The following is a 15,350-nucleotide window of genomic DNA, read 5'->3' as shown; positions in this document are numbered from 1 at the left end:
ACTATAGCAATGTCCGCGCATTGGCGGAAACCGCATTCACGGTAAACAAAGTATATGTTGGGTCGATCAGAAATTACCTTTACATTTCAGTTGCGCTATATCGCTGATCTTCCTCGATACGGATTGAATCGAGCCCTGAGTCTTTGCCCTGGATTGGATATGCAGTGTTATTTCTTACATTAGTACCCCAGGTCATCTTAGGTTTCATTACATACAGTCGAGAAGAACTACTGAATATAAGATCAGCGTCAACTCACCATCAGTACGACCACGAATATGATTTTCGCGACGCGGATCCTGTGTTCTGCCCATCAAACAGGACAACGGAATGGATCCCATGAGGCAACACCAAAAAACGACTCCAAAAAAGAGGGATACGAGGCGGTCTTCTGGTCAGACTCCGGAGATGGGCACATCATGCACCACTCACTAGCATTCTTCTCGCCAATGTCCAGTCTCTTGACAACAAGGTTGATGAAATCCGAGCAAGGGTAGCATTCCAGAGGGACATCAGAGACTGTAACGTTCTTTGCTTCACGGAAACATGGCTCACTGGAGAGACGCTATCGGAGGCGGTGCAGCCAGCGGGTTTCTCCACGCATCGCGCCGACAGAAACAAACATCTTTCTGGTAAGAAGAGGGGCGGGGGCGTATGCCTTATGGCTAACGAGACATGGTGTGATGAAAGAAACATACAGGAACTCAAATCCTTCTGTTCACCTTATTTAGAATTCTTCACAAACAAATGTCGACTACATTATCTACCAAGAGAATTCTCTTCGATTATAATCACAGCCGTATATATCCCCCCCCCAAGCAGACACATCGATGGCTCTGAACGAACTTTATTTGACTCTTTGCAAACTGGATTCCATTTATCCGGAGGCTGCATTCATTGTAGCTGGGGATTTTAACAAGGCTAATCTGAAAACAAGACTCCCTAAATTTTATCAGCATATCGATTGCGCAGCCAGGGGTGGAAAAACCTTGGATCATTGTTACTCTAACTTCCGCAAATCGCATATAAGGCCCTGCCCCGCCCTCCTTTTGGAAAAGCTGACCACGACTCCATTTTGTTGATCCCTGCCTACAGACAGAAACTAAAAAAAGAAGCTCCCACACAAGGGTGTGTTCTGAGCCCTCTCCTGTACTCCCTGTTCACCCACGACTGCGTGGCCAGGCACGCCTCCAACTCAATCATCAAGTTTGTGGACGACACAACAGTGGTAGGCTTAATTACCAACAATGACAAGACGGCCTACAGGGAGGAGGTGAGGGCCCTCAGAGTGTGGTGTCAGGAAAATAACCTCACACTCAACGTCAACAAGATTAAGGAGATGATTGTGGACTTCAGGAAACAGCAGAGGGAACACCCCCCTATCCACGTCGATGGAACAGTAGTGGAGAGGGTAGCAAGTTTTAAGTTCCTCGGCATACACATCACAGACAAACTGAATTGTTCCACTCACACAGACAGCATCGTGAAGAAGGCGCAGCAGCGCCTCTTCAACCTCAGGAGGCTGAAGAAATTCGGCTTGTCACCAAAAGCACTCACAAACTTCTACAGATGCAAAATCGAGAGCATCCTGGCGGGCTGTATCACCGCCCGGTACGGCAACTGCTCCGCCCACAACCGTAAGGCTCTCCAGAGGGTAGTGAGGTCTGCACAACGCATCACCGGGGGCAAACTACCTGCCCTCCAGGACACCTTCTTCACCTGGTGTTACAGGAAGGCCATAAAGATCATCAAGGACAACAGTCACCCGAGCCACTGCCTGTTCACCCCGCTATCATCCAGAAGGCGAGGTCAGTACAGGTGCATCAAAGCTGGGACCGAGAGACTGAAAAACAGCTTCTATCTCAAGGCCATCAGACTGTTAAACAGCCACCACTAACATTGAGTGGCTGCTGCCAACACACTGACACTGACACTGACTCAACTCCAGCCACTTTAATAATGGGAATTGATGGGAAATGATGTAAAATATATCACTAGCCACTTTAAACCATGCTACCTTATATAATGTTACATACCCTACATTATTCATCTCATATGCGTACGTATATACTGTACTCTATATCATCTACTGCATCCTTATGTAATACATGTATCACTAGCCACTTTAACTATGCCACTTTGTTTACATACTCATCTCATATGTATATACTGTACTCGATACCATCTACTGTATCTTGCCTATGCTGCTCTGTACCATCACTCATTCATATATCATTATGTACATATTCTTTATCCCCTTACACTGTGTATAAGACAGTAGTTTTGGAATTGTTAGTTAGATTACTTGTTGGTTATTACTGCATTGTAGGAACTAGAAGCACAAGCATTTCGCTACACTTGCATTAACATCTGCTAACCATGTGTATGTGACAAATTTGATTTGATTTCTGGCCATGTATAGCACATTGTAGAAAAGTAAATGGCTGAGGGGCACACGTGATATAGCCACAGATATTCCATGGGTAAACTTTTATTACCATCAAAGTCATGAACTCAGTCAACGAGTACAGTACAGAGCTTACACATGAGAAACAGTCAGAACCTACAGGTGACCACTGGTCCTGATGAACATTACATCAAAAACAATAGGTACATCAGAAAGTGCATGGAGAAATGAACAGATGTGGAACAAAGCATTGCTTTAGATTGTGTAACAGTATTTATTTGTGGTCTTAAGAGGCTGAATGACACAAAATGGTATATTCACACAACTTATTTCAGATTTTCCTGTTAAGCTTTTCGTGGGAAATCTAATGTTTTGACAAAATAAAGACATTGTGTAATGCTATATCTCAATAATGTTTCTGAATATGCATATCAATCAATCAATACCTTTTCGTAGATAGAGATGTGAATAAACAATAGACTGGGGAGCAATAACTTATCTCTGATCCTTCAGAAAAGGAGCAAATTTAATTTGACTTCCTCCATCTATTGAAAATAATTGCTCCAAATTGTCTTAAATACATATTCCATAAAACTTAGTCCCTTGAAAAGTAACCTGCAGAGGGACCCATAAAACACATGAATATACTGTGTATATTATAGCTACTGTGTACTGTTAATAAAATCACTGTCTAGCTGTGACAAGGAAGGATGAAGGCTGTATGGAGGATGGCACTGTAAATACAGTACAGAAAGAGGGGACCATTTCAAGCATGACTAATATGATCTAGGCTCGGCCTTGTTTTACACTGGCCATGTGTTATTGACTGGCCATCTGGATAGGGTATCGACGGTTCTTATGGACTACAGGCTTTCAACGTACAGGTACGTACTGTACATGCACTCTATGGAGAACTGTACTCTATACAGGACACCAAGAGAATAATCACAGTTTCGGCAGCAAGTTGAATATTGCTAAATGTATGGCGATTACAGAGAACTCTTGCATACCTTATTATCGACCATACTGAAGGGAGCCGGGCTATAAACCGAAAACGATTCTGTTTCATATTATTGTTATGAATATCTTGAGAATAAGTAAACCTATGAATAAATAGATAAATAAATACATATGTTTGTAAATATTAAAGATGTTTTAACACAATTGCTCTTAATTCTTCTTAAAGTTTCCTTTAAGCAACAAAAAATGTGTCACAAAGCTGGTGGGAGGCAGAAATGCCTTTTACAGTGGTGCTTTTACACAGAAAAATGTATGTAATAGTTTTCCTTGTAGACTAAATTATAAATTATATTTCTTTATAAATACATCCACGTATTAAGGATGTATAAGAATGAGTAAGTGGTGAATCAGAAACAGAATGTAAAACACATTTTAAAGAAATAGAAAAAGTTAATCTAGTCACATAGGATGGATATATTTGGACAGAGGCCAATTGTGAAATTCATAAAGAGCTACAAAATACCTTCATGTTTCCAGTTTAAAGGTCAGTAGCAGGATTAGTACGTTTTTCTTTTTAACCAAGTGCTTACAAATGTGAAATTAACAGCGAAAGTTAAGAATACATGCTGTTTTTGTTACTTCTACAAAGGTTTCTATATACAGAATCTTTACACTGACAGCCATGTGGTTCTTTCCTAAGCAGATGGGTGGTAATGGTGTGGATACTGACTTTCACTAACACTGGGCCTGCTGCATCCCCAAGTAAAACTACTTACTGCAGAACAAACAGAACTACTGATCAGTGTATGCAAAAAATAACAAAGAGAGCAATGGTCACCCCCCCCCCCCCAAAAAAAAATGTATTATTGTTTAGAGGGGGGTGTGAAGGAGGAGTTTTACAGATCATTATGTCAAATCAACACTACGAGAGCAAAGCCAAGCTGTTCATTACCTTATTGACTGCCATGATAATGGAGTGGAATAATATGAGAGTAGGACTGGGGGAAAAGTTCCCAAACATGTTTCATTAAGAGGAAATCAAAGCAGGTTTGGCATAATTACATTACACTTTCATTACAAAAGGCAAAAGTTCAGAGGAAAATATGTAGCTGTTAGCTATAACGTAAACCTCCTTTCCCCCAAAAAACAACATAATATGGCATAATCTGGGCTGCATTAGACATAAAAAGCCCCTGTAAGGCCAGAGGGCTGTTTTAAAAAGACAGAATACATATAAAAATGTAGCCAGGTAAATTCAACACTCAGGAAAGATAGCATACAGGCTCTGTGAGATGTTACTAACGCTGCAAGTGAGAGATAAGCAGAGTCAGTGTCACCATGCTAGCAGCTAATGTACAGTGTGCAGGAAGGAGGATCTCTGGGAGTGAAGGTGGCATAGGAGGGCGGTGGCTGTCTAACCCTGCTCATCCCCAGCTTCAGCAGCCGGTTGGAGGGGAGTTGGGGCCTCTCCGTTACACCGCGACAAAAGATCAACCTCCTCCGGGGCGGGGGCCTCCACTGGGGCCTCCGCTGAGCTGGCCTCCTCCTCAGGTGGAGCTGTGACTTCTGCTGCAGCCTGGGGAGTGACATCACATGACACGGCCTCCATTTCAGCAGGGGGCTCTGTGACAGCAGCAGGCTCCCCCTCAGGAGCTGCAGCAGCGGGGGCTGCAGAGGGGTCACTGGGAGCCTGGGGGTCTGCTGGAGCTGGGGCTGGTTCTCCTGCTGCAGGGCTGGTTGCTACTGCTGGGCCGGGAGACCCCGAGTCAACACCTTTATCTGGCGCTCTCAGTCGCTTCATCATGGTAGTGACCCGCACTGCTTTCTGTGGGAGGCAGTCGCAGTACACACTCAACTCAAGAGGCCTAGTTACTATATATTTGATATATTTTACAGAATATGTTTCTAATTCAAAAGCCTTGTACTTTCACCAATCACATATCCCATTTCAAATTCTCAAGGCCCATAAAACTTCTATAAAAAATGTGTGATAGATAGTTTCCTTCAATCTCTCCTTCAGTGATGACAAAATAGAAATGATAAAGAGGCTTACCTTCCACTTAGCTTTGGCAAAGTTCTTCTCTATCTGTGCACAGACATTATCCTTAATATTCTTATTTGAGGCTGCATTTCCAGAAATCCTGAGAAGATAAAGAGGGAAAAGGTAACTTCACTATAGGTTTCCACCCAACCTTTTTATGCGGGTATAGTACGTCGGATAAAAAATATCACGTCAAGCCTGATGGAAACAGCAAATTTGTTTCCAAATGTCGACAAAACAAAATACGCTAGACAAGGTGGGATCTTTATGTGTTGATACAATTAATTATGTGCAAAATGGCAGTAAAACCCATTATACCGAAGTAAACTTGGAGTCATGGGATGAAATGTTGTGTGGTCCTCCCACTACCACTCAGGAAAGCATGCAGATTAAAAACAATTATGCGCATTATTGAATATTTGCATGCAAATCTGAGGGAAACCAAGCTAGTGACAGCTCAGCAGATGTAGATGAGTATTACTAATGAAACAGCATCTATAACAACTATGAATCATCATGGCTCCAACCAACATAATGACATTGTCAAATTTGACTCCTGGTCTTTTAGGAACACAATGTACCCTTATCATTAACACATCCTACTCTAAATTCATCTGGTTGTTATTCACTGTGGTCATTCAGTATATCTCCGTAGTACTGTGGTCCTCCGGTATATCTCTGTAATACTGTGGTCCTCCGGTATATCTCCATAGTACTGTGGTCCTCCGGTATATCTCTGTAGTACTGTGGTCCTCCGGTATATCTCCATAGTACTGTGGTCCTTCGGTATATCTCTGTAATACTGTGGTCCTCCGGTATATCTCCATAGTACTGTGGTCCTCCGGTATATCTCTGTAGTACTGTGGTCCTCCGGTATATCTCCATAGTACTGTGGTCCTCCGGTATATCTCTGTAATACTGTGGTCCTCCGGTATATCTCCATAGTACTGTGGTCCTCCGGTATATCTCTGTAGTACTGTGGTCCTCCGGTATATCTCCATAGTACTGTGGTCCTTCGGTATATCTCTGTAGTACTGTGGTCCTCCGGTATATCTCCATAGTACTGTGGTCCTTCGGTATATCTCCATAGTACTGTGGTGCTCCGGTATATCTCCGTAGTACTGTGGTCCTCCGGTATATCTCCGTAGTACTGTGGCCATCCAGTATATCTCCATAGTACTGTGGTCCTCCAGTATATCTCCGTAATACTGTGGCCATCCAGTATATCTCCATAGTACTGTGGTCATCCAGTATATCTCCATAGTACTGTGGTCATCCAGTATATCTCCATAGTACTGTGGTCATCCAGTATATCTCCATAGTACTGTGACCCTCCGGTATATCTCCATAGTACTGTGGTCATCCAGCATATCACCATAGTACTGTGGTCATCCAGTATATCTCCATAGTACTGTGGTCATCCAGTATATCTCCATAGTACTGTGGTAATCCAGTATATCTCTATAGTACTGTGGTCATCCAGTATATCTCCATAGTACTGTGGTCCTCCGGTATATCTCCATAGTACTGTGGTCCTCCGGTATATCTCCATAGTACTGTGGTCATCCAGTATATCTCCATAGTACTGTGGTCATCCAGTATATCTCCATAGTACTGTGGTCATCCAGTATGTCTCCATAGTACTGTGGTCATCCAGTATATCTCCATAGTACAGTGGTCATCTTATATATCTCCATTGTACTGTGGTCATCCAGTATATCTCCATAGTACTGTGGTCATCCAGTATATCTCCATAGTACAGAGGTCATCTCATATATCTCCATTGTACTGTGGTCATTCAGTATATCTCCATAGTACTGTGGTCCTCCGGTATATCTCCGTAGTACTGTGGTCCTCCGGTATATCTCCGTAGTACTGTGGTCCTCCGGTATATCTCCGTAGTACTGTGGTCCTCCGGTATATCTCCATAGTACTGTGGTCCTTCGGTATATCTCCATAGTACTGTGGTGCTTCGGTATATCTCCGTAGTACTGTGGTCCTCCGGTATATCTCCGTAGTACTGTGGCCATCCAGTATATCTCCATAGTACTGTGGTCCTCCAGTATATCTCCGTATTACTGTGGCCATCCAGTATATCTCCATAGTACTGTGGTCATCCAGTATATCTCCATAGTACTGTGGTCATCCAGTATATCTCCATAGTACTGTGGTCATCCAGTATATCTCCATAGTACTGTGGTCATCCAGTATATCTCCGTAGTACTGTGACCCTCCAGTATATCTCCATAGTACTGTGGTCATCCAGTATATCTCCATAGTCCTGTGGTCATCGCTATATCTCCATAGTACTGTGGTCATCAGTATATCTCCATAGTACTGTGGTCATCCGGTATATCTCCATAGTACTGTGGTCCTCCGGTATATCTCCATAGTACTGTGGTCATCAGTATATCTCCATCCATTGTACTGTGGTCATCCGGTATATCTCCATAGTACTGTGGTCATCCAGTATATCACCATAGTACTGTGGTCATCCAGTATATCTCCATAGTACTGTGGTCATCCAGTATATCTCCATAGTCCTGTGGTCATCGGTATATCTCCATAGTCCTGTGGTCATCAGTATATCTCCATAGTACTGTGGTCATCAGTATATCTCCATAGTACTGTGGTCATCAGTATATCTCCATAGTACTGTGGTCATCGGTATATCTCCATAGTCCTGTGGTCTTCAGTATATTTCCATCCATAGTACTGTCACAGCCGTGGAAAGAAGTGGACCAAAGTGCAGCGTGCTGAGCGTACATTTTATTGACCTTTTATTTAAAATGTCGTCAACAAAACAACAAACGAAGAAACAACCATGAAGCTTACAGGGCTATAGTGCCACTAACAAAAGTCAACTACACACACTGAAAGGAGGGAAAAAGGGCTACCTATGTATGATTCCCAATCAGAGACAACGATAGACAGCTGTCCCTGATTGAGAACCATACCTGCCCAAAACATAGAAATAAAGAAACATAGAAAACAAAACATAGAATGCCCACCCCACATCACACCCTGACCTAACCAAATAGAGAAATAAAACGTCTCTAAGGTCACGGTGTGACAGTACCCCCCCCCCCCCCCAAAGGTGCGGACTCCGGACGCAAAACCTGAACCTATAGGGGAGGGTCTGGGTGGGCATCTATCCGTGGTAGCGGCTCTGGTACGGAACGTAGACCCCGCTCCACCTCTGGCTCATCCCACTTTGGTGGCACCTCTGGTGCGGGGACCCTCATCGCCGACCCCGGACTGGGGACCCTCTCTGCGGGCCCCGAACTGGGGACCCTCGTTGCGGGCCCCGGACTGAGGACCCTCGCTGCTGGCCGGACTGGGGACCCTCTCTGCGGGCCCCGAACTGGGGACCCCCGGACTGGGCACCCTCGTTGCGGGCCCCAGACTGGGCATCTCGTTGCGGGCCCCGGACTGATCACCCTCGCTTCGGGCCCCGGACTGGGCACCCTCGCTGCGGGCGCCCGGCTGGGCACCCTCGTTGCGGGCCCCGGACTGGGAACCCTCGCTGGAGGCTCCGGACTGGAGGCCATCGCTGGAGGCTCCGGACTGGAGGCCGTTGCTGGAGGCTCCGGACTGGAGGCCTTCGCTGGAGGCTCCAGACTGGAAACCGTCTCTGGAGGCTCCGGACTAGAGACCGTTGCTGGAGGCTCCGGACTGGAGGCCGTCGCTGGAGGCTCCGGACTGTGGGCCGTCGCTGGAGGCTCCGGTCTGGAGGCGTGTCGTTGGAGGCTTCGCGCCATGACTCCTCACTGGAGGCTTCGTGCCATGGATCATCACTGGAGGCTTCTTGCTATGGATCATCACTGGAGGCTTTGTGCCATGGATCATCACTGGAGGCTTCTTGCCATGGATCATCACTGGAGGCTTCGTGCCGTGGATCATCACTGGTGGCTTCGTGCCGTGGATCATCACTGGAGGCTTCTTGCCATGGATCATCACTGGAGGCTTCGTGCCATGGATCATCACTGGGCTGGAGAGATAGACAGGAGGCCTGGTCTTCTGTTATATCTCTAATAGTAGGCTACTGTGTTAATAATGTGTATTTTCCATACCACTCATGGTTGATGGCCTCCTGAGCAGTCAGTCTCTGATCCTGGTCTACCTCCATCATACGGGATACCAGGCCTTTTGCTGAAACAAAATAAAGCATAATCTCAACAAACAGCAGTTACTATTACTGTGGAATCAGATAACAAAGATGATATCCTCCCTTTTGAATTTCTGTTTACCCAGTAAACTGTCATTCACCCAGTTTCCTGTCACTTCATCTTAAATGTACCTGACTCTGAGATGTCGTCCCAGTATGGAGAGTCAAACTCATAGTCCCCAGCCAAGATCTTCCTGAACAGGTTCTTGTCGTGGTTTTCATAGTCGTCATCATCAGTTTCATCATAGAAAGGAGGGTTGCCTGAAAGCCTGAGGGCCACAAGACAAAATAAGCTCGTTATGAGCTTGTATTGTCATACCATGTGCATAAATGTCATGTAAAGATATGATTTATTGCAATGGGTAATACCCTACAAATAATATTCCCTGACTAGTTTTGCACATAGCATGTGGATTACATTGATAGGCTCTTTCAGTAAAGTATTCCTGTTGCCCTTCTGTATTATTTCTAATCCCCAGGTCTCTGAGCAGACTCACAGCCAACCCCTCTTGCAGTAGTACAGTATATGGGACCCTACAGTGGGGCAAAAAAATATTTAGTCAGCCACCAATTATGCAAGTTCTCCTACTTAAAAAGATGAGAGAGGCCTGTAATTTTCATCATAGGTACACTTCAACTATGACAGACAAGATGAGGAACAAAATCCAGAAAATCACATTGTAGGATTTTTAATGAATTTATTTGCAAATTATGGTGGAAAATAAGTATTTGGTCACCTACAAACAAGCAAGATTTCTGGCTCTCACAGACCTGTAACTTCTTCTTTAAGAGGCTCCTCTGTCCTCCACTCGTTACCTGTATCAATGGCACCTGTTTGAACTTGTTATCAGTATAAAAGACACCTGTCCACAACCTCAAACAGTCACAATCCAAACTCCACTATGGCCAAGACCAAAGAGCTGTCAAAGGACACCAGAAGCAAAATTGTAGACCGGAACCAGTCTGGGAAGACTGAATCTGTAATAGGTAAGCAGCTTGTTTTGAAGAAATCAACTGTGGGAGCAATTATTAGGAAATGGAAGACATACAAGACCACTGATAATCTCCATCGATCTGGGCTCCATGCAAGATCTCACCCCGTGGGGTCAAAATGATCACAAGAACGGTGAGCAAAAATCCCAGAACCACACGGGGGGACCTAGTGAATGACCTGCAGAGAGCTGGGACCAAAGTAACAAAGCCTACCATCAGTAACACACTATGCCGTCAGGGACTCACATCCTGCAGTGTCCTCCTGCTTAAGCCAGTACATGTCCAGGCCCGTCTGAAGTTTGCTAGAGAGCATTTGGATGATCCAGAAGAAGATTGGGAGAATTTCATATGGTCAGGTGAAACCAAAATATAACTTTTTGGTAAAAACTCAACTCGTCGTGTTTGGAGGACAAAGAATGCTGCGTTGCATCCAAAGAACACCATACCTACTGTGAAGCATGGGGGTGGAAACATCATGCTTTGGGGCTGTTTTTCTGCAAAGGGACCAGGATGACTGATCCGTGTAAAGGAAAGAATGAATGGGGCCATGTATCGTGAGATTTTGAGTGAAAACCTCCTTCCATCAGTAAGGGCATTGAAGATGAAACGTGGCTGGGTCTTTCAGCATGACAATGATCCCAAACACACCGCCCGGACAACAAAAGAGTGGCTTCGTAAGAAGCATTTCAAAGTCCTGAAGTGGCCTAGCCAGTCTCCAGATCTCAACCCCATAGAAAATCTTTGGAGGGAGTTGAATGTCTGTGTTGCCCAGCAACAGCCCCAAAACATCACTGCTCTGGAGGAGATCTGCATGGAGGAATGGGCCAAAATACCTTGTGAAGACTTACAGAAAACATTTGACCTCTGTCATTGCCAACAAAGGGTATATAACAAAGTATTGAGATAAACTTTTGTTATTGACCAAATACTTATTTTCCACCATAATTTGCAAATAAATTCATTAAAAATCCTACAATGTGATTTTCTGGATTTTTTTTCTTCATTTTGTCTATCATAGTTGAAGTGTACCTATGATGAAAATTACAGGCATCCCTCATCTTTTTAAGTGGGAGAACTTCCACAATTGGTGGCTGACTAAATACTTTTTTACCCCACTATATGCCAATAATTAAACCACTCACAGGATGTACATGATGACACCCAGGGCCCAGCAGTCCACTGGCATGCCGTATCTCTGTCTCCCAACCACCTCTGGTGCTGCAGGGACACAAACACAGTTAAGGGTTATTTATTGATGTTTCTCTCACAAATGCTTTTCTGCACTCCCATAAACTACTCCCCAATACCAAATATCGAAGATACCCTGCTCCTTCCCCAGTCCTGACCCAGGTACTAATCCCTTCCCCAGTCCTTACCCAGGTACTAATCCCTCCACCTCTCCTCCCCCAGTCCTTACCCAGGTACTAATCCCTCCACCTCTCCAGACGAAGATCTCCAGACCTGAAGACACTGTGCTATTGTGTGGATCGGAGAGGGTGTGAGAAACTGATGATGTCATTTTATGTTGTCTCTTTAAAATGTAAGGTTCTTTGTATTTTTAGTCAGTACTCTCTTGAAATAAACGCTGTTACCTGAGTTTAAGACTGGGGCTCTGTCCATTCCTATAATAATATGTGTTTTACGATCCCATAGAATGCATTGACAGAGTAATTAATTCTGATTGGGAAATAATACAGAGGAATTTAGAATTCCACTAACACCCGCTCCTTCCCCAGTCCTTACCCAGATAATAATCCCTTCCCCTCTCCTTCCTCAGTCCTTAACCATGTACTAATCCCTTCCCCTCTCCTCCCCCAGTCCTTACCCAGGTACTAATCCCTCTCTCAATCCTTCCCCAGTCCTTACCCAAGTACTAATCCCTTCCCCAGTCCTTACCCAGGTACTCTGGGGTTCCACAAGGGTCTTTGATGAGCCCGGTCTCCAGCTTGGCCAGGTGGAAGTCACTGATTACTATTTTGGAGTGCTTCAGGCGGTTAAAGTACACCAAGTTCTCCAGCTGAGAAAAGGAACAGGACGACAGCTAAAGTTTGCAAAAGTTTTACTAAAGTAATCTCATTCAATCGTATAGACTTAGAGAAGACTTCATCACTGTTTAAGGTAGACATTGAAGCAGTCAAACACTTCAGTGTCACACAAGTGCCTAAAAATGACAGTCCAATTTTTTTTGTTCAAACAAAGCAAGACCACTGAATCAATCTTATCAAGAATATTTTTTGCATAATAAAGGTGCCTTTCAAAATGTATTTAAAAAAATGTCTCACCCATCTACACACGATACCCCATAATGAAAAAGTGAAAACATGTTTTTAGAAATGTTTACATAAGTATTTTCAACCCTGAGACAAGAATGTTATAATCACCTTTGGCAGTGATTACAGCTGTTAGTCTTTCTGGGTATTTCTCTAAGAGCTTTGCACACCTGGATTGTACAATATTTGCCCATTAATCTTTTCAGAATTCTTCCAGCTCTGTAAAATTGGTTATTGCTAGACAACCATTGTTAAGTCTTGCCATAGATTTTCAAGCAGATTTCAAGCAAAACTGTAAGTCAGCCACTCAGGAACATTCCCAGTCTTCTTGTTAAGCATCTCCAGTGTAGATTTGGCCTTCTTATTTAGATTATTGTCTTGCTTAAATCTGAATTCATCTCCCAGTGTCTGTTGAAAAGCAGACTGAACCAAGTTTTCCTCTTGGATTTTGCATGTGCATAGCTCCATTCCGTTTATTTTTTTATCGCAAAAAACTCCCCAGTCTTTAACGATTACAGGCATACCCATTACATGATGCAGCCACCACTATGCTTGAAGATAGTGGGACACAGTAATATGTTGTAATGGATTTGCCCCAAACATAACACTTTTTATTCAGGACAAAAGCGAATTGCTTTTCCACATTTTGTGCAGTATTACTTTAGTGCCCTGTTGTAAACAAGATGCATATTTTGGAATGTTTTTATTCTGTACAGGCTTCCTTCTTCTCACTGTTTCAATAAGGTAAGTATTGTGGAGTAACTACAATGTTGTTGATCCATCCCCAGTTTTCTCTTATCACGGCCATTAAACTCTGTAACTGTTTTAAAGTCACCATTAGCCTCATGGTGAAATCCCTGACCAGTTTCCTTCCTCTCCGGCAACTGAGTTAGGAAGGACGCCTGTATCTTTGTAGTGACTGGGTGTATTGATACACCATCTAAAGTGTAAGTAGTAACTTCACCATGTTCAAAGGAATATTCAATGTCTTTTGTTTTACCCATCTACCAATATGTGCCCTTTGTGAGGCATTGAAAAACCTCCATGGTCTTTGTGGTTGAATCTGTGTTTGAAATGCTCTGCTCGGCAGAGGGAGCTTACAAATAATTGTACATTTGGGGTACAGAGATGAGGTAGTAATTAAAAAATAATGTTCAACAATATTATTGCCATAGATTGAGTCCATGCAACTTTTTATGTGACTTGTTAAGCACATTCTTACTCCTGAACTTAGGATTGCCATAACAAAGGGGTTGAATACTTATTGATTCAAATAATTTCTGTGTTTGATTTTTATTTATTTGTTTGTAAAACTTTCTTAAAACATAATTCCACTTTGACATTATGGGTATGTGTGTAGGCCAAAGGGAAATAAAAGTTAGTTTCGTCCATGTTAAATTCAGGCTGTAACACAACAACATGTGGAAAATGTCAAGGGGTGTGCATACTTTCTGAAGGCACTGCATATAGTATATACAGTGAGCCTCAAAAATATTGGGACAGTGCATTTCCGTTTTTGTTGTTTTGGCTCTGTACTCCAGCACTTTCTATTTAAAAGTATACAATGATTGTGAGGTTAAAGCGCAGACTGTCAGCTTTAATTTGAGAGTTTTTTCATCTATATTGGGAGAATCATTTGGAAATTACAGCACCAAAAGTATTAATTTATGTGTATTAAAGTAGTAAAAAGTAAAGTATTTGATCCCATATTCATTTTGGTTGTTTCAAATCATTTTGTGCACAGTAGAAATGAATGATAAATAATGCATTGTGTCATTTTGGAGTAACTTGTATTGTAAATAAGAATATAATATGTTTCTAAACACTTCTACATTAATGTGGATGCTACCATGATTACAAATGATCCTGAATGAATCATGTTTAATGATGAGTGAGAAAGTTAGATGCACAAATATCCCCCCCCCCCCCCCATTACAATAATGGTGAGAGGTTAGCATTTCTTGGGTTGTGATATTTGTGCTGGAGTACAGAGCCAAAACAACAATATGTATATATACAGTATATATATATACTGTATATACTCCAACCTACAGTAATTCAACACGTCAATTACTTTTAAAGAACCTGTGGCATTTAAAAGAAGGACAACATTCAGGCATTTACATTATATTGGGGTCCTCCCCTTAACCATCAGAGGCCCCAGGGCTCAGTACCTTGAGGTTCCTGTGGACAATATTCAGGGAGTGAAGGTAGGCGACTGCCTCCAACACCTGACGGACCACATTACTGGTGTCGCGCTCGGAATAGTAGCCCTGGTCCAGGATCCAATCAAATACCTCTCTGCCTGTAGCACTGTGGGAAGAACATGAGCGGGATGAAGTATGGTGCAGATACTTTTCAAAAATACAACTGACACAGCCACACTTTGAACGTGTGAAAATATGGTTGAAAAATTGCATTACTATGCAATTACCATATAAATTACAGCCTCGCCAAGGGCGAAGCCTTTAAGAGTCAACAAAATCGTGGAATCCACCAAACTTGCTGAATGT

The 15,350-nt window shown here is 43.2% G+C and overlaps 1 protein-coding gene across 1 annotated transcript in view; it reads right to left on the bottom strand.

Moving 5' to 3' along the window:
• Positions 1-2,483: 2,483 nt before the first annotated feature.
• Positions 2,484-15,350, bottom strand: part of LOC124003596 (caM kinase-like vesicle-associated protein) — a 92,648-nt gene continuing 79,781 nt past the window's right edge. The window contains exons 5-11 of the mRNA XM_046311975.1: positions 15,012-15,150; positions 12,464-12,584; positions 11,710-11,785; positions 9,707-9,843; positions 9,480-9,558; positions 5,419-5,506; positions 2,484-5,190 (exon numbers count right to left, since the gene is read on the bottom strand). Of these exons, the coding sequence (XP_046167931.1) occupies positions 4,780-5,190; positions 5,419-5,506; positions 9,480-9,558; positions 9,707-9,843; positions 11,710-11,785; positions 12,464-12,584; positions 15,012-15,150 (1,051 nt within the window). The 3' untranslated portion in view covers positions 2,484-4,779. The remainder of the gene's footprint in view (positions 5,191-5,418; positions 5,507-9,479; positions 9,559-9,706; positions 9,844-11,709; positions 11,786-12,463; positions 12,585-15,011; positions 15,151-15,350) is intronic.

Source organism: Oncorhynchus gorbuscha, linkage group LG18 (assembly GCF_021184085.1).
Source record: "Oncorhynchus gorbuscha isolate QuinsamMale2020 ecotype Even-year linkage group LG18, OgorEven_v1.0, whole genome shotgun sequence".
NCBI classification, from domain to species: Eukaryota; Metazoa; Chordata; class Actinopteri; order Salmoniformes; family Salmonidae; genus Oncorhynchus; species Oncorhynchus gorbuscha.
The sequence above is the reverse complement of the archived record's forward strand: the minus strand, read 5'-3'. Positions and strand labels throughout refer to the sequence as shown.